The 23,834-nt window shown below is 36.9% G+C and overlaps 2 protein-coding genes across 6 annotated transcripts in view; one reads left to right on the forward strand and one right to left on the reverse strand.

Annotated features, from left to right (window-relative positions):
• Positions 1-1,816: 1,816 nt before the first annotated feature.
• LOC127942335 (protein phosphatase 1 regulatory subunit 3B) lies at positions 1,817-5,687 on the reverse strand. The gene is made up of 2 exons (XM_052538004.1): positions 5,496-5,687; positions 1,817-3,679 (listed from the first exon to the last, which is right to left on the reverse strand). Exon 2 carries the CDS (start codon positions 3,646-3,648, stop codon positions 2,767-2,769), a length of 882 nt encoding a protein of 293 aa, XP_052393964.1. The 5' UTR covers positions 3,649-3,679; positions 5,496-5,687; the 3' UTR covers positions 1,817-2,766.
• A 3,243-nt stretch (positions 5,688-8,930) lies between these two features.
• LOC127941485 (poly [ADP-ribose] polymerase tankyrase-1) overlaps positions 8,931-23,834 on the forward strand; it is a 99,015-nt gene continuing 84,111 nt past the window's right edge. For 2 of the 5 annotated variants that reach the window (XM_052536561.1, XM_052536562.1), the window contains exons 1-2: positions 8,970-9,466; positions 10,651-10,875. In XM_052536561.1, coding sequence (XP_052392521.1) covers positions 9,016-9,466; positions 10,651-10,875 — 676 coding nt within the window. In that variant the 5' untranslated portion in view covers positions 8,970-9,015. Of the gene's footprint in view, positions 9,467-10,650; positions 10,876-20,742; positions 20,839-23,834 lie in introns of all 5 variants that reach the window. The other 3 variants (XM_052536560.1, XM_052536558.1, XM_052536559.1) reach the window with 3 other exon arrangements.

Raw genomic sequence — 23,834 nt, forward strand, 5'->3', positions numbered from 1 at the left:
GAGTCAGTTTAATTTGGTTTCCTTAGAAAAGTTGGAGGGCATTGTCTTGCATTTAAAATCTACTACATCCATTTATGTCTTCCCACTAAATTGTTAAAAGAGGCAATGCATGTCCTTGGTCGTAACATTCTTTTAATTATCAACAGTAGCCTACAATCTTTCATAGTACCACTTGAGTTCAAGCGGGCCATTATTGAGCAAGTTCTAAAAAAAAAAATAACCTGGATAGTCAGGATCTCAAAAATTTTAGGCCAATATCGAAACTCCCCTTTATGAGTAAGATTTTAGAAAAAGTTGTCCACACTCAACTTATAGATTTTTTAACTGACAATAATATAATAGACATTTTCCAATCAGGTTTCAGGAGAAACCATAGTACTGAAACAGCATTAATAAGAGTCGTAAATGACATTTTAATGGGAAGAGACTCTGGGAAATGTTTTGCTTTGATGATGCTTGACCTGAGCGCAGCTTTTGACACTGTTGATCACAGCATTTTATTAGCACGTCTTAGAGATGATGTTGGTATAACTGATGTGACCTTGAAGTGGTTTGGTTCCTACCTAAGGGACAGAAAATGTTCAGTTAAGATTGGAGATTGTCTTTCTGACACTGTGGATGTTTTGTGGGGGGTTCCTCAGGGATCTATTCTTGGTCCAACTTTGTTTTCTCTGTATTTGTTGCCTTTGGGCTCTATTTTTACACGCCACAATATTAATTACCACATCTATGCAGATGATTTGCAATTATATTTTTCTTTGGATAAGCGTGCTGCATGGGACAGCTTCTACATATGCTTAAATGAAGTGAAGGTATGGCTTAATTTTCTGCAATTAAATGAGAATAAAACTATATTGAAATTATAGTTTTTGGAAACAAACAGTCTAAAGGAAATCTGTTTGTGAGTGAGGATATTGCTCCCAGTATAAATGGTTATGTTAGGAACCTGGGTGTCATTTTTGACACAGAACTTTGCTTTGACCGACAAGTAAATGCTGTCGTGTAATCATCCTTTTATCAATTAAGAAAGTTATCCTATCTGAAATCTATTCTTTCCAGGAAAGATATAGAATCTGTTGTTCATGCTTTTATTTCTAAGAGGTTGGACTATTGTAATGCCCTATACTTGGGTTTGAATGCATCACTCATAGCTCGCCCTTCAGTATGTTCAGAATGCTGCTGCTAGGCTTTTAACTGGCACTAAGAAGAGGGATCACATAAAACCTGTTTTAATTTCTTTACACTGGCTTCCAGTTATATAGGATAGAATATAAGGTCCTGATCATTGTGTATAAGGTCTTACATCAACAGGCTCCTGACAATATCATAGCTATGTTGAGCCCATACAAAACCTCTCGCTCTTTGAGAGCAAATGAGCATATGTTGTTGACTGTTCCGCGATCACGGTTGAGGAGTGGAGATCGTGCATTCTCTGTGGCAGCTCCTGTGTTATGGAACGGGCTACCGTTATCTTTGAAATCGGCTCCCTCTTTGGGTAGTTTTAAAGGACAATTGAAGACTTTCCCTTTTTCTAAGGCTTTAGCTGTATGATTGGTTGTTTTCTTGTGTTACTGTGTATGGTATTTTTATACTTTTATCTAATTGTTAGTTTGATGTGTTTTATGATTATACTTTTTATGACTTATATAATGATTTCTACCATAAAGCACTTTGGTCCATTGTTATGGTGTTGAAAGTGCTATACAAATAAATGTTGATTGATTGACAAATTGAAGAATCAACATCAATGGGTGTTGACATGACACTATAGGACATGATGTCCTCTTTCTACTTCTACAGAGATAAGTCAGATAAGTCTTATTTGCTCCAATACTTTATTTGAAATTTTCAGTGATTATGAACATTTAAAACATTGCATTGAAATGCAAATAATGAACATACCTCATACCATTGAAAGAACTTGAACAATGTCTTTAAAGTGGTTCTGACTAACCTGTATTCACACTCGAACAATGCTATTTAAAATGGGTGACAAAAAATTAAATGACAAATTAAAGTGAATACATTACCTCGAAAAAATGATACGCTTTACATTAACTTAAATCGCTAATATCATAATCCTGTTGTGCAGTCAATCATAGTGAGAATCAGTCACAGTCAATTAAAATACAGAAATGTAAATACTTTAAGAGTTTTACATTAAAAATGAGCTGTTCAGGGAAGAAAACAAATATGAAAATATGCATACGTATATCCAGTTCAACTCTGGTCTCACATCTTTTGGGAAAAACACATTTTGGGTCATTCTGTCTTTGCTTTTAGCAAGGTTTTTAAGATCAAAACCATTTGTTGTTCTCAAGAAAGAAGTTAATTTGAACTGAACATGATTTACAGTTTAGCATATACTGGCCTGCAGATTTACTTACACTTAATTAACACTGTATCATTTTATAAAGGTCCATGCAAACCCCAAATCAACCTTGAGAACCTTCACTACCCTGCACAGAAACTAGCATCAATGTCATCAAATTTGACAGACACTTGAAAAATAAACAAATTTACCCTCATAATTATTCGTATAGCACCATGAACAGTATTTTTTAAAAACATAACATCCTTTTGAAAATATAATCCAATATTATTGAAAATAAACATCTCCAAGTGTCCATATGACTTCAGAGTCCAACAGGTCCTTGTTCAAAGAACAACGTCAAAGTTGCTGTGTTTATTTTATTTTTTTAAGAGGCATTCATCACAATGTCTGATGGATATGCGAGCAGGATAAACTTCCCCGAAAGCAGATTTTCAGTAATACGGACCAATGTCTTCATATCCAGCATAGTTTGGCCAATTGGGAATGATTCCACGAGAGCACCTGGGGCTGCCGTACCGGTCAAAATGAAAGTCCCAATCGCACACACCATATCGCTGATCCTCACCGATCAAGTCATTTGAATTCTTCTTTAGTGCTGATTGAACGATTCTGTAATTCTGTCCTTGGTTGTTGTCCCAGAGCATTACGCCATTGACGTCATAGCAAATGGCAAACTCGATGCGTTCGTGTGGAGGCACCTGATCAGGCAAAGTAGCTTCGAATGAAAAGGTGTCACGGTTTGAGGCGGTGTAAGTGTCCTTTACGTACTGGCATTCTATTTCTGTGTGACTTTTCCAAGTGTCAAACGTAATGCGAAGCTTAACGGACTTCTCAAAGGAAAGGTTTTTGACTTTAACTGTGCCTGCTACAGATTTTTCCTTAAGCATGCAGTGTTCGAGGCAGATGTTTTCATTTTCTATACGCTGACGAAACTTTAAGTAGTCTGCCGACGGCTGGTCAAAGTCGAGGGTTAACCTGTCCTTCCCTTCTGGCAGTGTCAGCGAAGAGCTAAAAAACTGCACAATGTTGGTTGGGATGTCAATGGGATCATCAAATTCAGAAAACATCTTCACCATCGTCAGTGAGAGGCCCTTGTGATCAGCAAAAGATACTTGTTTTTTGGCCCTGCCAGGTATCCCCATGGGTGTGCTGGCCCCATTCGCCTCTGAATGCTCCCTGGGAGAGCCAAAACGAAGTTTGGTACTTTGAAACTGCTGTAGACATGGTCTCAAGGGCCTGCTGTATTTAGACACCCTCGGGTTCAGGAACTCTTCATTCGTCAGATAAATTGGCATGGCGAGTTCAATCGGCATGGTGGGTGAATTGGGATGGCAGCCACGTGGACTGAAAAAACAGAAATGTGTTTTAATAACTACATTAATACAGTGAGAAGGGTCTGTGAATGTTGGTTGAAAGCTGATGAATTCTTCGAATGTCTGACGAATTCAAATTTCACATTTGTACTTTAATATGGCACAGCATGAAATCCTTACTAAATACGCTGTATAAAATATTTAAATAATTATGCACAGCAAACGGGACTTAATATAGTCAAATAATTAAAGACTATGCAATAGATTGTAGCAAGTCAAGCAAGTTTATCTAAACCGGAGGATGTATGTCAAGCAGCAAATTATGGTGAACCCAAAAAGACTGAACTTCTAAAGATATTGAGCATCCTCTGGTGTTCATAAATTATAAAACATTTTATTCAATTAAAAAAAAGAAGAAAAAAAAAAAAGAACTTGGATTATCTGACAAATTCTAAGAGTCACTGAAAAGGGAAGTTTTGTTTAGAAAAGACCTTAATTTTTAGAGTGCCAGGTAACACATCCTATAGGCACACAGCACTGCAGAGTTTAGCTCCAGCTCTAATTAAACACACACCTGAACCATCAAACCAATGTCTTTTCAAGTAATCCATGCTGGGTTTATCTAAAACCCTGATCAAACTCACCTACCTGCAGTTTTCTAGTGATCCTGAAGACCTTGATTAGCTTGTTCAGGAGAGTCTGAACAGGGTTGAAGCTAAACTATGCATTACAAGATCTGAGCGAATATGGAGTAGATGATGCAAGACTGTTTAATAATTATTAGTTTACAGGAAAATAATAATAATAACGTATAACATCTCATCTACAAGCGTTCATCTACATGAAAATCTGCTAGAAATTTCATGGCTGAGGAGATAAGGTGGGCTAACACTATTTTAAAGTGTACTTCTAATGGTGCCATATATAGATAGCATAATGGCCTATATTTGCTACAATAATTAAACTAACTTCTAAACCATACACCGGTATGTTTTTAGTTTGTTTTATCTATTTCTGAATTTGTTCTGTATTTCTTTCTAAATTCCCATTCATTGTTAAACTATTTAAACACTACATTCTGTGATTACTCACAATAAACTCATGCACACAGTTTAAAACGTCAAGCAGTGGGTTTGGTTGTAACAACAGCACTCTTTGTAATTTTACATTAATCTACACAATGTAAAAATAAGCAATACGTTTCAAAACAACTTTAATTTGTAGAAGGCAAATATGGGAATATAATTGTAAAAAATCTGAGACAAATATTCCTTTAAAAAAATCGTGTTACAACACTCATCTAACAGCTTGTATACATATAAAGTCAGGAACAAGGAAACATAGTACCGGTTTGTCTGTGTAAAGCGAGAGATAGATTTTCTTTAGAGTAAAACAGAAAATGGTGAGTTAAAATAGCATGCAATGGCAATCAGATTTAGAATCAAATGGTTTCGCAGCTGTTGCAGTTCAGTTGCAGTTGCAAATTTAGCCCTGGTTCAAAATACCATCACGCTATAAACCACACTGCTGCCTTTGCTTCTGATAAACATCTCCTCTCTTAATCGTTGATTTTTTTTTTAACCCCAACTTTATACAAGATTGCTTTCCTTTTCCATGTCTATTAAAATCTTTAAGCCTAATATCATCTGTTGCTCTGCATCATGCTCTTCCTGGTTTGTAGCCGTTTCCTTGGGCACGACCGTGTGTAATAAAAGTTTTCTCCCTCCCTTAAATAAAAAAAAAAAACTGCGTGTTTGAACACGAATCAGCTCAATGCAGAATTTGTAGTTCCTTCCTCGCGTGCGCTTTAAATTGACCGTAAGTTGAGGGCATATTTGAATGCATACCTGTGTTACGGCATTGGTTCTTCAGCAAGCCCAGTGTTTTCTGTTAATGAATGCAGCTTCGGCTCACTTGAGGAATACGCTCGCGCTGATGTGCGTCCGGCGGCATGTGCGAGTCTCCTAGCTGTACCGGCCGGCCCCATATTTACATTTTTGCCGAAGATCAGCCCGTGTTCACGTGAACTTCCTGTTTGGACCAATCATTGCAGGCTACAGGGGCATGCATGCGCCCATGTTGATCAATGGCATGTCACGTGACTTCTAGGACTGGGGGTCAGTAGGCCATGTCTGGACTGGAGGTCCCACTAAGTTTTAATAATATCCACCACTTTTCCTCCCATAAATATAAACCCACTAACTACTACATGTTTTCACATTGAACAGTGGATATATATAATTTTTTCTCTCTCTTTTTTCTGTTCAGAGCATAATTCTAAGATAATTGTGTATCTGTGTTAATTTTTTGTGCATTGAAGCTGAAAATGCAAAGGAAAGCTGTTAAGCACTGTTGTCTTTGGAACAGGCACCCATGACACCCATGGTTGTTGTCTAGTTGTTTCATGTGACCTTTTATCGCTTTTTTTTTTCAGTTCTATATCTATAAGTTTATATCTCTCTATTTTATGACAATTCGGAGGTGGAAAAAAGTTAAATTGCACGATATACATTCAGAATATAAATTTGCAATTGCAAGAAAAAAAGTCAGAAATGTACGATAAAAGTGTCAGTTGCCTTTTTAATTTTTAATTCCAAGAATTCTGAAAAAAAGTATGAATGCGGCAAATTATACATAAAAAATTATATCACATGGGATTATATCACATAAAAATGAACACAAAAGCCTGAATACTTAATTTAATAAATGTACAATATATATATATATATATATATATATATATATATATATATATATATATATATATATATATATATATATATATATATATATATATATTATTATTATTATTATTATTATTATTTTTTTTTTTTTTTTTTTTTGCCAACTCATGTTTGTTTTGCTTCTTTTTTATGAACAAATATTTACTTTTTTATATTTAATTAAAATCCAAGCTCACAGAATCATTCTTCATACAGGAGTCTTATGCTCAGTTTCAGTGTGGAGACATTAGGAGACTGCGGTATACCTGATCCTACTGCTGCCACAAGTGATGCACAGATGGTGTGGAAAATCCATAGATAAATCCAGATACAGAAAACCCAACACTGGAACATTATAGGGCCAAGAAAAAAACTGCCACAATCAGCAGAAAAGGAGAAGCTGTTTTAGGCACATGATTTATGAAATAGTGAACTAAAACAGACTGTAGAGAAGGTTATCAGGAGAACAACTGTTAAGGCTTGTTAATTCTGAATCAGTAAGAACACTGCTTATAAGATGACAAGAAGAGGTCAAATGAAGTCAAGCTGACACTGATTTGAATGATAATTCAAATAAATGGATAAATGGAATTATTGTGCTTGGAAAAGTATTTTCAGACAGGTTTAAAGCAATGGACACTTAAATGGCAGCTGATATGACACCGATGCAGACACATCAGTATATGTATAGTCAGTAATATGTATATTTTGGGGGTCATTTGTGAACCTCTGTGATTGACACTGCAGGGTGTCAAAACTCATTATGGAACTTCCAGAGCATATGATCCCTTCCTGTATGAATGCATTTATATATATATATATATATATATATATATATATATATATATATATATATATATATATATATATATATATATATATACATATTTAAAACAATTAAACACATTTCCCCCTAATAAATTATTAGCATAACAAATTAAGGTAAAAGATTAACTGAGAAATTAAACATGAGTCTGCATATTCTTTGAGTAGGTACTTTTACTCGATAATTCATTACTTCACAACTTTTAAAAAACATGCTCTGTGTATGAATAATAGTATGAAAGCAGTCGATATACTACATTGATCATGTTGACATTGTCGTGTGACCTACCAGTGTGAGTTGCATCACTCCCTTTCACAAATCCACTCCTGAGGCATTATGGGAAAGAAAAGTGTCTATTATTAGATGTTGACTTAAGAATCTCACCAGAAGAAGAAGGTCATTTAGGTACTTTTTGCTTGTTTTTTTCTTCTTCTTTTTATGAATACTGTGAATTTGGGTATACTACACTTTCACATATGATTTTCACATAGGGAGGAAGTACGCATATTCGGATGTAGTTAATGCATATGTTTCTTTATTTTTCAAAACGTAAACTTTCTGATTATTTTCAGGTTTAAATTAGATTTTTAAATTCAGATTTTCCGTTTGGTCTTTTGGACCGGGATGTGGATATAGATATTTTTTTAATAAATTACACTTTAGTACTCTTGACCATGAGGAGAAAATAAGATAGCTTTGTAAACATTAACGTTGGACTGTCGGCAAGATAAGAGTTCCATGATTCTTACGCAAATATTGTTATAATATAACAGGCATCAGAAAAGCAGAACTTTATACTCAAGCACAAAAACTGTGAACGTTCATCCTTGGCTAGCGTTTCAGCTTGAGCAATCAAATATTTTCAAACAGCTGAGAAATAGAACTCTGATCCCAGAAGGTCATTACTTTCACTAGCCTAATTCAAGTTAAAACAAATGTTTACAGAGGGGGGATTTGCAGTTTTGTTTTGTCAATATTGAATCAGTGATGGTTGAGTTGCCCAATGAGGGTCTAGGGAATAAGTAACAATGTTTGTTATAAACAGCTGCTAATAGATCTAAGACTTTGAGCCATGATTTTTGATTCGATATTGTAAACAGAAGTATGCCAATCTGATAAAGACAAATGGTTTACGTGCTTGATGAATCATACAACTATTATATTCCTTCAGAATTCCTTTTTTGAGTCACAGATTTTATTTTATTCATAATTGAAAAATACGCTCTATGTGAACTAATCCCTGCTGTAAATAATAATAATAATAATACAGATTAAGATGGTTTCTGATTTGAGCAGTTTTGGTTGATATCAGAGGACTGGTTTTAGAAGGGTTTAGGCTCTTTTTAACCAGACTGGCTTTGGAAGACCAGCTCTAGGACCAGCAAACCAACTTAGACTAGTTTAAATATTTGTTTGTTTTCTTCAGCAGAAACAAGCCATCAATAATAATAATAGCGTGAATGTATAAAAATATGATAAACTGTTTAATTTTGATTTTTTTGTGGTTTTTTTACATTTTGATTTCATAATATTGTTTATATGTAGGCAGATTTCCAGAAGCACTTTTGCATTTGTTTGTAATTTAACTCAATTATATTCGGAACAAAATTCTGTCTGAATTTTTATTTCTTATTTATGATACCATGCTTCCCCTGATTTTTGCTGCCGGAAACTGTGATTACCATGGTAATAAGACACAGATAGCCACAAAAATGTTTGACCGTTTTGGTCATTTGCAAGCGGAAGTTTTACTATGACACTTCCCGGAAGTTCTCCCCAACTGTTTTGGCTGCCAGAGGGGGATTTGAGTGTGTGAAAATGGCGACGTCTCGTCGCCCTTCCCAGCAGCAACAACAACAAAACTTATCCTCCCCACCAAGACCCGACCCCAGTCCCCTCACGCTTCCAGAATCACCCTCAGACACCGGCGGCTCTGCGGCTGGTGGGAGGCCGGAAAGCATCGGGGATCCGGAGATCACTGCAGAAATCCCCGCTCCGCTCCTCAGCACCAGCAGCAGCAGCAGCAGCTCCAGCTCCAGCAGCACTAGCTCGCCTACCACCGGCGGGGGCAGTAGTGCGGTCTCCACTCCCGACTCCGGTAGTGCCAGTCCTGGAGACAGCGTCTGCGGCACGAGTGGGGCTTTCAGGGAGCTGTTTGAGGCCTGCAGGAATGGGGACGTTTCTCGAGTGAAGAAGCTGGTGGATTCGGCCAATGTAAACGCAAAGGACATGGCCGGGCGCAAGTCGACCCCGCTTCACTTCGCTGCAGGTAAATACAAACATATAAATGTTTGCGATCAATCTCGATATGGAAATCATCCAGGTAGACGGTTTAAGTCACTAAATAAACAGTTTGATGGGGTTAAAGGAAAACAGGTCAAAGGGAATAAAGTAAGTTAGAATTCGGCCAAGTTGGCCAACAGGACAATCATGCTTCTGGTTCTGTCTAGTAGAAAGTTAACCACTCCGCCAGCTAAATCGGTCTGCTCATGTTTGTTTTCGTTTGCCGCGTTGCCGTAACTGAATAAAGTTCAACATACAGGCTGAATGAACCGCACTGCACCGCGAGGTGATCGATAAAAGTTACAAACATCGCAATAAAGTTACAGTTTGTCAACGAATATCCTGAATTAATGTTTACTTTCGTTCATATAATTGTATAATAAACTGAAACCGGACCCTCTCACGTTACTTGTGACCTTACAGAGCTGCCAAAATACTAAACGCAAAACATAAATGTAGTAAATGCCACAAAATCAGTTTTCCAATTTAATAATAATAATAATAATAATAATAATAATGTTGAATTTAACTATATGCGTGCTCATTCTTAATTTTATGCTCTTTGTAAATGCAACCACTACAGAACTATTTTTAATAGTCCTTATCCAATAATCACAAATGGCTGGATATTTTTAAAGATATAAAAAATTGTGGATGTTAGTCCACGTGTGGTTATTTAGAGGCTGTTTTTAAACAAATTAAGGAGCTATTTGGGTCCCGCCCCAACTTCCTGTTGCAGTAGGAAATATGTCCACAGAGAAAGGAAAACTGTACTTGCTAAACATATATTATTTGAAATGTACACTGATAGATTTCTTGCTGGAATAAGCATGCCATCGAATGTTATTTGCCTCTTTGGGATGCTTATAGTGCATGCATTATATCAATAAAATTATTGAATGATCCTTGTATGCACATATTAATGGTCTATTGTGGGAAACCGGTTTATTTTCTTCCTCTTCATGTCCAATAGTATTCTCAGTCTGTAACCAGAACAAACCAAAATAAAGCATTATCTGTTGAAACAGGTTCTCATATCATGACTAAAATCATAGATAAGATTTGACAGTCAATGGAAAGAACAGCAGCACAAGTGTAAAATTAGTTTCTTGCTAGACGTGACTGTTATGCATGTTGGAAACTTGATTAACTGACATTTTTGTCTCGCAGGTTTTGGAAGGAAAGACGTTGTGGAACATCTCCTGCAGACGGGGGCAAATGTGCACGCAAGAGATGATGGAGGTTTGATCCCGCTGCACAACGCCTGTTCCTTTGGTCACGCAGAGGTTGTCAGCTTGTTGCTTTGTCAAGGAGCCGATCCCAATGCCAGAGACAACTGGAATTACACTCCTCTCCATGAAGCCGCCATCAAGGGCAAAATTGACGTATGCATCGGTAAGCCCCTATTCTTCTGTCTCTTCTACATTGATAACTATAGTATATCATCGGAAATCCTGAAACATGTTTCTGGATTTGAAAGTGTTGGTTTAGATTCGATGGGTAACATGTCAGCTTCGTAGATTGAGGAGACGAATGGTACAATCTCGCCTTAGTGAATTCTGAAGATGCATGACTTTAATTCTTCCTGTGTTTTTGCCTGAGGAACAGTTCTCGATATGGGTTAACCATGTGGCATTTTTCTTGATTAGCCATGGTGACTGACGCTGCTATTACACAGCTCTCAGTCATTAATCAGATCTTTACTGCTTGGTATTCATGAGAAAATTTTACATTGCATTTGAGGGTTGAAGAGAGTGGCGATGGAATGTGGTTAAACATTTCAGTCCTCTGTTTCATGCAGTACATTGGGAAGATCATGAAACAATCAGCTTGATACGCTTCCCAGTCTGTTTATTACATAATTAGACTGTGGATTTGCATTAGAGTTTGTTTCTAAAATGAAAAGGGTATTTTAAATTGTATTGTGGTTGTATCTTCTTTTTTTGTTGTCTGATTTTGTTAAAAAATAAGTCTCGTCTGCTGCTCATAGCAATCTTAACCATTGCACCATTTGCTACATTTTTAGCATAATCCAATTAAATGGGAGAAAATTCCAATTTAAAAACTTTGAGATAAGAATTATCTGCACAATCTTAGGGAGAATTCATCTGAAAAGATTGAAATAGATGTTCTCTGGCTTTTATCTTTGCACTTATTCATCAGAAAATTTACTTTGGAGAGCTTTAGACAGGCTGAGTCATTCCATGTACAAGTAGACCTCCAATTTTTATACATCAGTCTAGAGTGGAGTAGTCATGCTGGAAATAAAACTTCTGTCCTTGAGATATTTTTGATTCAGTATTGATCACGACATTGTGCAAGTTAGTTCAAATTGTAGATTTATGCTGATGCATCCAGAGCAATAGAGATTTGTTTTTTGTTGTTGTCCATTAATTTAGTTTAAAGCATAGCAGGCAACTTCTGTTCAATTTGTCGTTTGTTGTCGTCATCTCTGGTTGACGCCCTAATTGTTCATAATCCCCAGGCTTGGTTGGTTTTTGATAGAGTCAGTAACTAAAAGACCAAAATAAACACTTAGCTTTACCAGGATGTTTGCACATGCCTCAACCAGAAGGTGTGTTTCGATTCAGACAGGACATATGGCCACTTTATATTCTATTACCATGCAATGGAACAGTGGAACGCTTTTGCATTGCTTTTTGATGTTTATATATATTTTTTAATGCAAAATACAGACAGACATTGTTGTTTACATGCCACAATTTTTTCAGCATTTTGTGCATGAGCACCACGTTTTAAAAATGTGTATTAGTTCCACTATTTATTTGTAAACATTAATAGCTAAGGAGGTTTTACACACACACACACACACATGTCTGGTCAGCTATATTTTTGTGGGGACTCTCCATAGGCGTAATGGTTTTTATACTGTACAGACTGTATTTTCTATCGCCCCACACCAACCCTACCCCTAAACCTAACCCTCACAGGAAACTTTCTGCATTTTTAGATTTTCAAGAAACTTCATTCTGTGTAATTTATTTGCTTGTTTACCTGTGGGGACCTCAATTTAGGTCCCCACCGTGACACGAGTCCCCATGAGTCTGTGTGTATTCAGGTTTAAGTCCCCACCAGAATAGAAAAACAAGTACACACACACACACACGTGTATATATATACATATATATAAATAACGTTTATATATAATATATAGGGGTGTAACGGTTCACAAAATTCACGGTTCGGTTCGATACGATACACTGATGTCACGGTTCGGTTCGGTTCGGTACGTTTTAGATACAGCAAAATGTAAAAACATCTCAACTTTTCAGAATGCTGCAAGCGCACCGCGGGTCATGTGACAAGAACTAACCAATCAGCTTCATCCTTTCCCGTAACAACGTTGAAAACTCAGCCAAGATGAAGGAACAGCTGTTCACAGTTGTATATGGATTGCAATTTTGAAATAAATTTAGTAGCAGAGCTACTGCAAGCGATTTTTAGAGCTGCAAATCCATTTATCATTCGCTGAAATTTCCGCGTCTCATGGAGAGAGCACGTCATTGTTGCTTAGCAAAGACAGACGCCTCATGAGCGCTTCTGCCCGAGCGCTTTGGAAAGGAGGAGAAAGACGTGCTTAGCGTTTTCCACGCGTTTTTAGGCGCGATATGTGAACGGCCCCTAAGGCGCTCGCTCACTCAGCACGCGCTGAAGGCTCGTTGCAAAATGTCTAATGCATTTAACAGACCAGAAATATAAGATCCTAAAATAACCAACAGGTCTGGTGTGGGTGCACTTTGGATTCCCTGTAAGCTATAATACCGGTGTCTAAATGCTGCAGGGATAGTTTGTTGCGTGCTTGTTTCTCATTTTTTTCGTCTTTTCCCAGATACTGACACAATAAGGTGATGTCAGCGTAAATGAGTTGACATGTTTCAAGTATTCCCGCTGGTGTTTTTTTTTTTTTTTTTTTTTTTTTGTATTCCCGCTGGTGTACCCTGTCATGTTGCAGATGCGACATACCGTTGTTTTTTTATCCACCACTCTCTTGCCATCACCATTATAGCTTAAAGGGAATCCAAAGTGCACCCAAACACCAGACCTGTTGGTTACTGGAGGATCTTCTTTTTTCTGGTATGTTAAACACATTGGCCATTTTGCAACGAGCCTTCAGTGCGTACTGAGTGAGCGAGCGCCTGACTGAGTAGTACCCTAACATAAACATATAAGTTGGTGTTTTTTTCTTCTTCGGGAGTGTCAGGGGCGTTGCCTGTTACGTCGTTTGGGTTATTGGGCTACCTTGTTGAACGCATATCATTATATTTCTCTTTTTTTTTTTTTTTTTTTTTTTTTTTTTTAATATAATGAATTAGTCCAACGAACCGTTCGGTATACATAATGCGTACCGCGTACCGAACCGAAAGCGTCGTACCGAACGTTTCAATACGAATATGCGTATCGTTACACCCCTAATAATATACCATAAATAAATTAAACTGTATAACAGTTTCACTGCAATTCATGTTATTATGATAGAATTAAATAAGTATAAAAATAATACATATACACTTATCTGTACATAGTAAATGCAGTTATTTTTAAGCAGTTGATGACATCCTATCTTAAAGGTGATTTAGCCAAAAAAAACAACAACAATAATAACGTTACCACTGTAATATGTCTTGCAATAACCGTGTGTGTGACCCTCTTGTTCAATATTCTCTGGGTCTTAATCTGGCTTAAATTGATATCGACGCCATCCTTAACTAAACCCGAGCAGACAGAGGAACTTGCTGCTTTGTTCTTTATGATGGTTTTTCTAAAAATATATCCTGTTCATGAAATAAGAAATATCCCGATATATCGTCTTGCTTATATTATCACATGTGTGTCGCAACCCCTTGTACCATGATGTGTATTGTATCACCAGATTCTTGCCGATACACAGCCCTAGCTGCATTTGTTTTGGCAGAATTTTAAAGCTGCTACTAGGGCTGCAACAACTAATCCATAAAATTACAGCACTGAATAATTCATTTCTATGGACAAAATCTACAATTTGCATCTACAAATATTGGAGGAAACAGAATGAGCTCCTGCAGGAGCCCCTTTTATTTTCATCCTTTTGGTACCCAACAAGTGTTGTCACTAGGGATGCATTGATCCGATACTCGGGATCGGTATCGGCTCCGATACTGGCATTTTCTGCGGATCCGGTTTCGGTCAGACAAGATTGATCCAAGATTAATATTGAAGTCATTAAATTCAAGTCTGAATAAACTCTTCTTTCCGCTGCGGCTGTCTGTCATCCTCCATTCAGGAATCAAACTGCGTGTTGCTTTCGGATACTACAGTCAAAAAGATAAAACTCTCTTTAAGAGCGCACATAACTGAGGTTTAAAACAGTTATGAGAAAGAAAAGGCTCATTAAACTAACGCACATATTTAATACACTACTTATCAATATCTCTTCCCTTTGTACTTGTGATGTCATAAATGATTGTTTTCATTTGTTATTTTTCATTAAAATGAATTTGTTTATATATGCCGTATTTTTCAGACTATAAGTCGCACCCGAGTATAAGTCGCATCAGTCCAAAAATACGTCATCATGAGGAAAAAAACATGTAAGTCGCACTGGACTAGAAGTTGCATTTATTTAGAACCTAGAACCAAGAGAAAACATTACCGTCTACAGCCGCGAGAGGGCGCTCTATGTCTTCAGTGTAGACTACAGGAGCACTGAGCAGCATAGAGTGCCCTCTCGCGGCTGTAGACGGTAATGTTTTCTCTTGGTTCATTTCTCTCTGTTCATGTCAAATTAATTTTGATAAATAAGTCGCACCTGACTATAAGTCACAGGACCAGCCAAACTATGAAAAAAAAGTGTGATTTATAGTCCGGAAAATACTGTAGTAGATTGTAGGGGGTGTAATGGTACGCAAAAATCACGGTTCGGTACGGACCTCAGTTTTAAAGTTACGGTTCGGTTCATTTTCGGTACAGTAAGGGAAATAAATGCAAACAATAAAATGCAGGTTGTTTATTACTATAAACTTTTTTTTAACAATTTGTTTACACTTTTTTTATAATTAAAATACTTAATAAAATATATATAAAATAAAAAAGAATAAGAAATAAAATACTGCTGCAAAGTTCTCCACTAAATAAAATACTCTCTCAAACCAATATCATATAATAAAATATAATGAAAAATATAAATAAATATCTATGATTTACAGTGCTGCATTACTAATCCCAGCTTGTAGGCCTGCTCATATTTAAAATATATATATATAACTTTTCCAAAGTGTAAAGTGCAGCATCAGTTTTTAGACCTGCTCAGATTTCGTTATAGCCTTGGCCCGATCGGAATTAAGAGCAAAGGTCTTTTTAAATGCCGATTGGAGCTGCGTTTGAATTGCAATAGTTTTTTTCCTAGTTGTAGTGATGTTCACACCCGTGTGATGCCTTTTGTAAACCTTGAGCCGGTGACACACTGGCATATTGCACCTGTCAAACATAGTCTATTTGCCGTCAATACTGTTGACGGTGTCCTTTATCAGTAGGCTTTATATTTATGCTCAACATGAAGTATAGATATTGTTGTCATGAAGACAAGATCCTGGTCTGTAGGCGGCCTACCTCTATGTCACCAGTGCCGCGTCAGGCACGATTCTGGTGTGTAAAGACAAAGAAAACGCAAAGCAGCCATCACACAACTGACACGCAGCAGAAACGCCACACTCACGCCATGCAGCCAGTGTGTCACTGGCCTTAGAATCAGCTGCAAGGCGGGATTAGCGCTGAACGGGGAGACTTCCGCTACTTAATATGTTCGTTTGGAAACAAGAAAATGTACCTATGTTCCACACACAAAATATTGCATTCGGTCATTCCGTACACATGTGCACCGTTCCGACAGCCCTGTACCAAAATGGTCCGGTACGAATACACATACCGTTAAACCCCTAGTAGATTGTGTTTAACACACAAAAGAGTGATGATCAGGTCAACACAGAGAAGTATAAAAATGTTACATTACGCAGATACTCAGAATGTTGGGTATTGGATCGGTTGTGAAAAAATTGTATCGTTGCATCCCTAGTTGTCACCTTTTCCCTTTGTTCATGATGAATAAATAATTAGCATTCTCTTTGCTAATTATTGCTGCTGGTCCCCACTCATTAATTTCTTTGTCCATCAGCCCAAAGCTGCAGGGGGCAGCATGAAATTTAAGGTCAGGTTGTCATTCCTTACCTCAAATAACGATAATGGTCACGGAATGTTTTAATTTGTATTTCTACCTCTCCACCTCATTCCTGACTTTTTTACCGAACGAACAAGTGTGATCTCCCCACATTCATAGCCTTGGTCTGTAGCCATTCACTCTTCTTTTCCAATGTGCCTAATCATTATTGCGCACGTAAGGGATGAAATTAAAAATCAATAAATCGATTAATCACAAACGTCTCCGGCGCACACCTTCAATCCCGGATAATGTGTATGTGCCCGTCTCTGTGTTTGCAAGCCCCGCGAGTCAATTCTTCCATTCCCTTCTGGGTTTATCAAATTGCTAATGATTTCACTTGGCACTAATAGCCGTTTTCACCGTTGTCTAAGTATGTCAAGAAACTTAATGAATGGCAGCTTGCAGAGATGGCTGTGTCTGATATATGCGTGTTTGCAAGTCTCTCTGAACGCTGTCAGAACAGCAGGGATTTGTACATGGTTATGCATTAACCCAAGCACCCATGTTCTATCTGAAGCGTTCAGTGTTCAGTGTCTGGTCGTAATTACCTTACTCTGCTGATCACACTCCTACCATCAATTACTGTGCATGGGCGGCCGTTGTTTATTCAGAAGGTCCTTATGACCAACTGTAGGTCTCGCCACCTGCTTTACAGCTGCAGTTGGTTCTGGGGTTCTTTCATTTGTATTCTGTGCACACATTTTCATGTTTATTTCAGGGTCAATGACATTAAAGTTTGTACATGATAAGGAAAGGAACAAAATAAATCTATTATATACCACATTCTGTGGATGTACTTTGTTTCTTTGTTTTTCTGTGGATGTACTTTGTTGTTTTGGTTATTCTGTTTTCAGTTTATTGGGAAGTCATTTTTAAAGGTTATGTAAAAAGTAATAACATTGTTTACACATGTTGAATAAATGTTTTCACATCTTAATCATTATAATAAAAAAAAAAAGCATTTTCCAGGGTCAGTAAGGTTGTCTATGATAAAGATAGAAAGAAAATGAAGCGGTCCATTTAAAATACATGTACCAGGCTGAGAGCATACACATCCTAAACATTAAAAAATGTAAAATTTATGTAAAAATGTAAGATTTGCACCACTTAAATCAAAAAGACAAATTATCTGGTATTTTATGATGCCAAATTTACAGAAGTGCTTCTGAAGTGGCATTTAAGTGACAATTATATACTTTGATACAAGGGACTGAGGTGGGTCTGAGCAGGCATAATTGAGTCTGGCTTTGATGTGCCATTGTGTCTTTTACACTGAATTTTGAGCAGGTACAGAACAGCCTAAACTTGACTCTGTTAAGGTAGCTGTTTCCATTGCAACAAGGCTCTTTTTTTTGTTATTATATCAGTACAGTTGTATCACACTGACATTTATGCTCCCTGAAAAGTATCAAAATAAACTTTAAGAAACAAATTAAACCAATGCAATGTATTTTTGAATAAATTAATAGATCAGGACAAAAAAAAAAAAGCTTTGTCAGCATTCTTTGACGCTTCAGGATGTATAAGCATGCAGACAACATACTGTAACAGACAACATACTGGATCGCAGAGGTTACAATGATGTCCCCTCGGTGCCTGTCGCCTGATGGATCGGCAAGCTGTCATAAGCACGCCAACGAAATGTAATCACCCCATTGCCGTCACCCTTCAAACACTTCCAAACCTCTGTGCCCACCCACCCCACAGCAGCCCACTGCTCAAATGCTTTCATGACACCAGTGTATGCAAATATGGTCTCCGTGGGGCCTTTAGTGCATATTAATTTGACTGAGAGGGTTGATGGTAGCTGTATCTTCCCACTTAACTAAACCGTTTTCCTCATCTTGTGTTTTTCCTCATCAAACCCCGAGTCCTCCCTTGATGCAGTGGTGTATTTCACACGGGTTTAATGCTTGTCAAAACTGTGTTTTTGTGATGAGAAATGGATGACCTATGAGTCACTGGCATAGCAGTAGCATCACAATCATACTCACGCAACGCAAGATTGCTCTCCTTTTTTTAGGTACACATACTTCTTTGCCAGGATTTATGAACCAATCCAAACAAAACACTTGTTTTTTTCCCCTCAGGCTTTAAAGATTTAATAGTATTGTTTTGAGTATAGCTTTCTTGCAAAGCTTATGCTTCATTGTATTAGCCTGTCCCAGATGACATGATGGTCAAATACACTCTTTCAAAAGTTTGTCGATATGATTAAAAAAAAAGTTTTTGAAAGAAGTCTATTATTATAATTATAAATTATTATTATAATTAAAAAAATTATAATTATTATAATTTAAAATGCAATTAGTTCCTGTGATTGCAAAGCAACATTTTCAGCAGCCATTACTCGAGTCTTCAGTGTCACATGATGCTTTAACGGAACACTGAAAATAGGCTCATTTCAAACTCCCCTAGAGTTAAACAGTTGAATTTTACAGTTTCTAATCCATTCAGTCAATCTCCGGGTCTGGCGGTAGCACTTTTAGCTTAACTTAGCATAGAACATTGAATCTGATTAGAGCATTAGCATTTTGCTCAAAAATGACCAAAGAGTTTCTATATTTTTTCTATTTAAAATTGACTCTGCTGTAGCTACATCGTTCAGTAGAACAATTTATCAGTAATAGATATCGTATATAAAATATATTTTTTTCAATGTCTTTACAGTCACTTTTTCTCAGTTTAATGCATCAATTCTGAAAGATTAAAAAAAAATTAACTTTTTTGTTTTTGTAGACTTATTTCTAGATTTTTAAATTATGATTATTATTATTATCATAACCATTTCATAATAATTTATTATTAATATATTTATTTATTTGCTGTAGCGCTGTAATTATATTGCAGTTCCTTAGCATCATTTTTTCTTTCAGAGAAGATGGGCCATGATGGTTGACACTGTATAACAAGCAAGATGTCAATTAGTGAGGTCAACTATTGTATGATATTATTTCATGTATTTGTTTATATATTTAGCAGCGGTACATTAAATAGCAAAAATGTTAATTCTGCATTTTCACACCGCTATGTTGTCCCAAACCTATATGATTTTATTTCTTCAGTTGCACATAGATATTTTTTTTTAATATTATTTAGTGTAGTGTTGTTTTTCAATGGTCACCAAAACAGAAAAAGCATTTTTCTGTGTGTGTTTCGCAGAAGAAAGTCATGCAGGTTTGGAATGACATAAAGGTGATTTAAATAACAGAATTTTCATGTTTGGGTGAACTTTTTAAGAAAACTATTTTTAATCTCGTTTTAAGGAACTGGTTGAGGTAAGCAATTAATTGTATTCTATAAAAGAAATGCCTCCATTTACATTAAATTGTCCCTGCACATATAAATTGAAAACTGGGTCCAGGTGATCCCAAAATCAGCCTAATTATGCACGTCTTCCAGAAGACTAGTTGATTATGAAACCATGTTGTTTTGCACATCACTAGCCCAAAGCTCCTGGATGCTCCCAAAGATTTGAAGCATGGAGATGCTCATTTTTAAGAAGAGTTATTTGTAGTTCCTCTCTGATGCCACAGATGTGTGTGGAAGTATTAGTGAATGGACAGGGTTAGTAGAGGAAGGGGACACGCACGTTAGCCTGTGTACACGCGTACGTTGTTGTACAGAGAGAGAGAGGCGAGGATTGGAGACAGTTGATAGACGCTGCTTGCTCTAGGTGCTCTGCGTTACTTGGGTCTCAGTAGCAGAGCGCCAGGCAATGGCTCTCTCCATCTCTGTTCCTTTCTCTCAGGGGACAGTGAAGAGGATCGGAAAACATGCTTAGATATTCCTCTCTCACACCCGAGTTTCTGTCACATGCCCGGAGTCGGACTCTCTCTCAGTAACATGGGCTTTTTTCCTCCGTCTCACTGCAGTGTGTGTTTTTCCGTGCAGGCTGTTTTCGCTGCTGCTCTTGGTGCGCTGGTGCGCGATGTGTGTTTATGTCTGCACCATGCCGAGGCAATCGCTCCCAGTCAGCGGTGCGAACGGCCCCAGCAGCAGCCTCTGCCTGCCTGAGTTACGATACTGCTTGTGTTTCCCCTGCACAGTTCTGCTCCAGCACAACGCCGATCCCAACATCCGCAACACCGACGGCAAGTCTGCCCTGGACCTGGCTGACCCGTCCGCTAAAGCTGTTCTCACCGGTGAGTGCTGCAACCTCATCTTCTGCTTTCCTTTCTTTTTTATCAGTGTTGTTGTCTTTGATCTTCTGCAGTTTGTTCCTGTATGATACTACATCTATACAGCTTTGAAATGGAGCAGCATTGTTATGCATCTGTATCTCCACATTAAGTGTGTTTGTTGTCCTTGAGCACTTTCTGCCTGCATGCTCTCTCTGTAGTAGGGATGGGCGACTATATTGAATATCCAGGATATATTCGTGATCGTTTAAAAATAAAGATACATTGTGAGGGTTTTAATGGACTGTGTTGGTAATAGTTTTGCGCCGTTCTTAGCGCGAAACATTGCTAGAGTTACGTATGATTAATTACTATGTTGTGAGTTGATTCAAAACTCTGATTCAACAATTTATGAATCAGACAAATCTATGTATATTTGGAAAAGGTATTTGTTGATAATTATGGCTGTTTATTATTGATAGGCAAATGTATTCGCTAGGCCGTATTTGGCCTGAAAACAATGTCGACATTGCAGACTATCGGAATCTCGCCAATTAATTCATAATTTAACTTTGCGCAGCCTTTTTTCCCCATGTTTAATAGTTTAATAGGTTGCTTTGAAATATTTTGAGTAAATATTGTGTTAAAATTATTAATATTATTTATTTTATTTTTTTTAAGTTTGCACATACCGTATTGCTATCATTAATTTGATTGGCCCATGTGTTCTAATTAAAAACTGAATTATTTTGAGTGCATTTTATTTCTTGATTTAAACATTGAATTTAATTGGCTTTAATTTTATTTAATTTAATTTTTTTTTATATATACATAATCACTTTTAGGCTTAGTACTCCTGCCACTCAGCCCCACAATTTGTATTGTTTGGGAGCAGAGATTCCTGTAGAATCATCAGGCTGTAGTGATCTATTACATGGTCCTCTTAGACATATTCTGATTGTGTTTACACTTAGTTGCATCATTTCCTATTTGGTAAATACATGAGTTACAAAAGGGATGTAGAAAGCATTTCGTCAGCTTAGTAATACTCCGAACTGACAGCACGTTTTGCTGCCAACAAGCAACATATTAATAATCTAAAGAACATTTTTGAGAGCAGAAGAGTGACATTTTAATACTAGCATATACTAGTAGTAAAACTTTGCTCTTCAGCTCTCAAAAGTGATCTTTAGATTATTAATATGTGCTTCACACAAATAAAAAGCTGGGTTCATTTGCAGCAAAATTATTTGGGGAACCCAAATTATTGTTCTACACTCTTAAAAATAAATTAGAAAATATATTCGAAATCCATTTGCCATGCCACTTTGTTTTTCTATCCACTTTTCAATCTAATAAATCAGGATTAAGTTGATAATGTATAATTGGCAGCTCCTGGTGTGAGTGACAGAGGTGATGTGTTTGGTTTTGTGTGTATAAATAGAGCAGGAGGCAGAGCTGTAGTCTCTCGAGTATTTCAGATAATTGTTATAGATCCGCTTTTCCTGCCCGGCTACCTGACCCTGCCTGTCGAGCCTCCAATCATCTGTCTAGAAATATTGAAGAGCAGTATTAATTTCATTCTTCATCATGGTTGGCTAGCTATATCACACCAGACTACACAACATAGAGCTTTTTCATTTTTAACCAGCCTAGCCTCTGATTACTAACTGAAATATTCACTTAGAAGCTGAGCAATGTGAACAGAGTTATTCCCGTTTTTGTTTATCAGCTTGAGGCGAATTCCTCTCCTCTCACTTTCGTTCTGCTAATTTGAATGTTGCTTGCACAAATTACATTGCGAATTAACCGTTTTGCATCGTGGTTGCCAAAAGGCGAGACGTGAGAGGTCTAATGCCGTCCAACCATCTGTAAGCGTAGCTACTTTTTCTTCAAAATGCTTCAGAATTAAGCTCTGGGCACATCTTGTTGTTACAGCTTAATGATCGCGCATATTAACACGTCCGGGCCAGTTTTGTTATACGATTGGCTATTTATTGCATTTTTTTCCAAGGAGTTTGGTGCTGTGAAGCTACTTATCAGCTGCTTAATTTGTTCGAGCATCCTGTTTGGTTATGTTTTCATATGGAGGAGTATTATTATCTATTTCAATAAACAATTCCAATTGTCTGTTGCAAGGGATTTTGAAAGTCAGCACACACTGTAGCTACTAAAAATTGATTTTGAACCTCCCTTGTGTATTTAGGCTATATCAGTTATGGGAGTCGCTTGAATGTGGCAAGAGTTTTTTGCGCAGTCACCAGAGGGGTGCTTGGTAAACATTATAGTTCAGACTTGTTTATTTATGAGGAAAGAGATCAATTGGTGTAAACATGTCTCGGCTTTGGTCTTGTGTTGTGGGTCTGGATAATGATAAGGCAGCCATGACAAAACACACACTAACAGGAGCAACACACAGACTCTCAAAACACTGAGATAAGAACATCTTTCCCATCCTGCTGTGGATATTGAAATGTCATCTTATTCTTCAGATTTTAGGAGTATAATGGATGAATGAATTAATAAGTAATTTAAAAAGAGAATGCCTAATCATTACTTGCTGTGTTGTTCAACAGCACAAAAGTTTAGGGTCAGATTAGATTTTTTTGTATTAAAAAAATAAAGCTTTTATTAAGCAAGGTGTAACAACATTGAGTTTTACATAGTAATTAACTCAAATGATATATAGGGAATTTGAATAATTAATCAAGAATTTGATTAATATATATCTCAGATGACAGTTACATTTAATTTTATTGATTATGAAAAATAGCTCAATTGCCAATACCAATACTAATCACAGGGCACTGTGATTTACTCATTAATATGTCAATATTACATTCTTCATATCAATTATTGTGATCTCTTACTGTAAATTACTGCAGGTCAAACCGTGGTATGTCCAGCACACCACTGTAGACCTATCAATTTTCAATAAAGTTATCACGCCTTATAATTCAAGGAAAAGTATTCTCTGGCCATGAAAATATTATCCTATCCTTATGATAAATTTAGTTTCT

Source organism: Carassius gibelio, chromosome A21 (genome assembly GCF_023724105.1).
Source record: "Carassius gibelio isolate Cgi1373 ecotype wild population from Czech Republic chromosome A21, carGib1.2-hapl.c, whole genome shotgun sequence".
Taxonomy (NCBI): domain Eukaryota; kingdom Metazoa; phylum Chordata; class Actinopteri; order Cypriniformes; family Cyprinidae; genus Carassius; species Carassius gibelio.

Excerpts from the sequence above, each read along its gene's own strand:
- LOC127942335 (XM_052538004.1), bottom strand. The coding sequence starts at position 3,648 with ATGCCGATTGAACTCGCCATGCCAATTTATCTGACGAATGAAGAGTTC.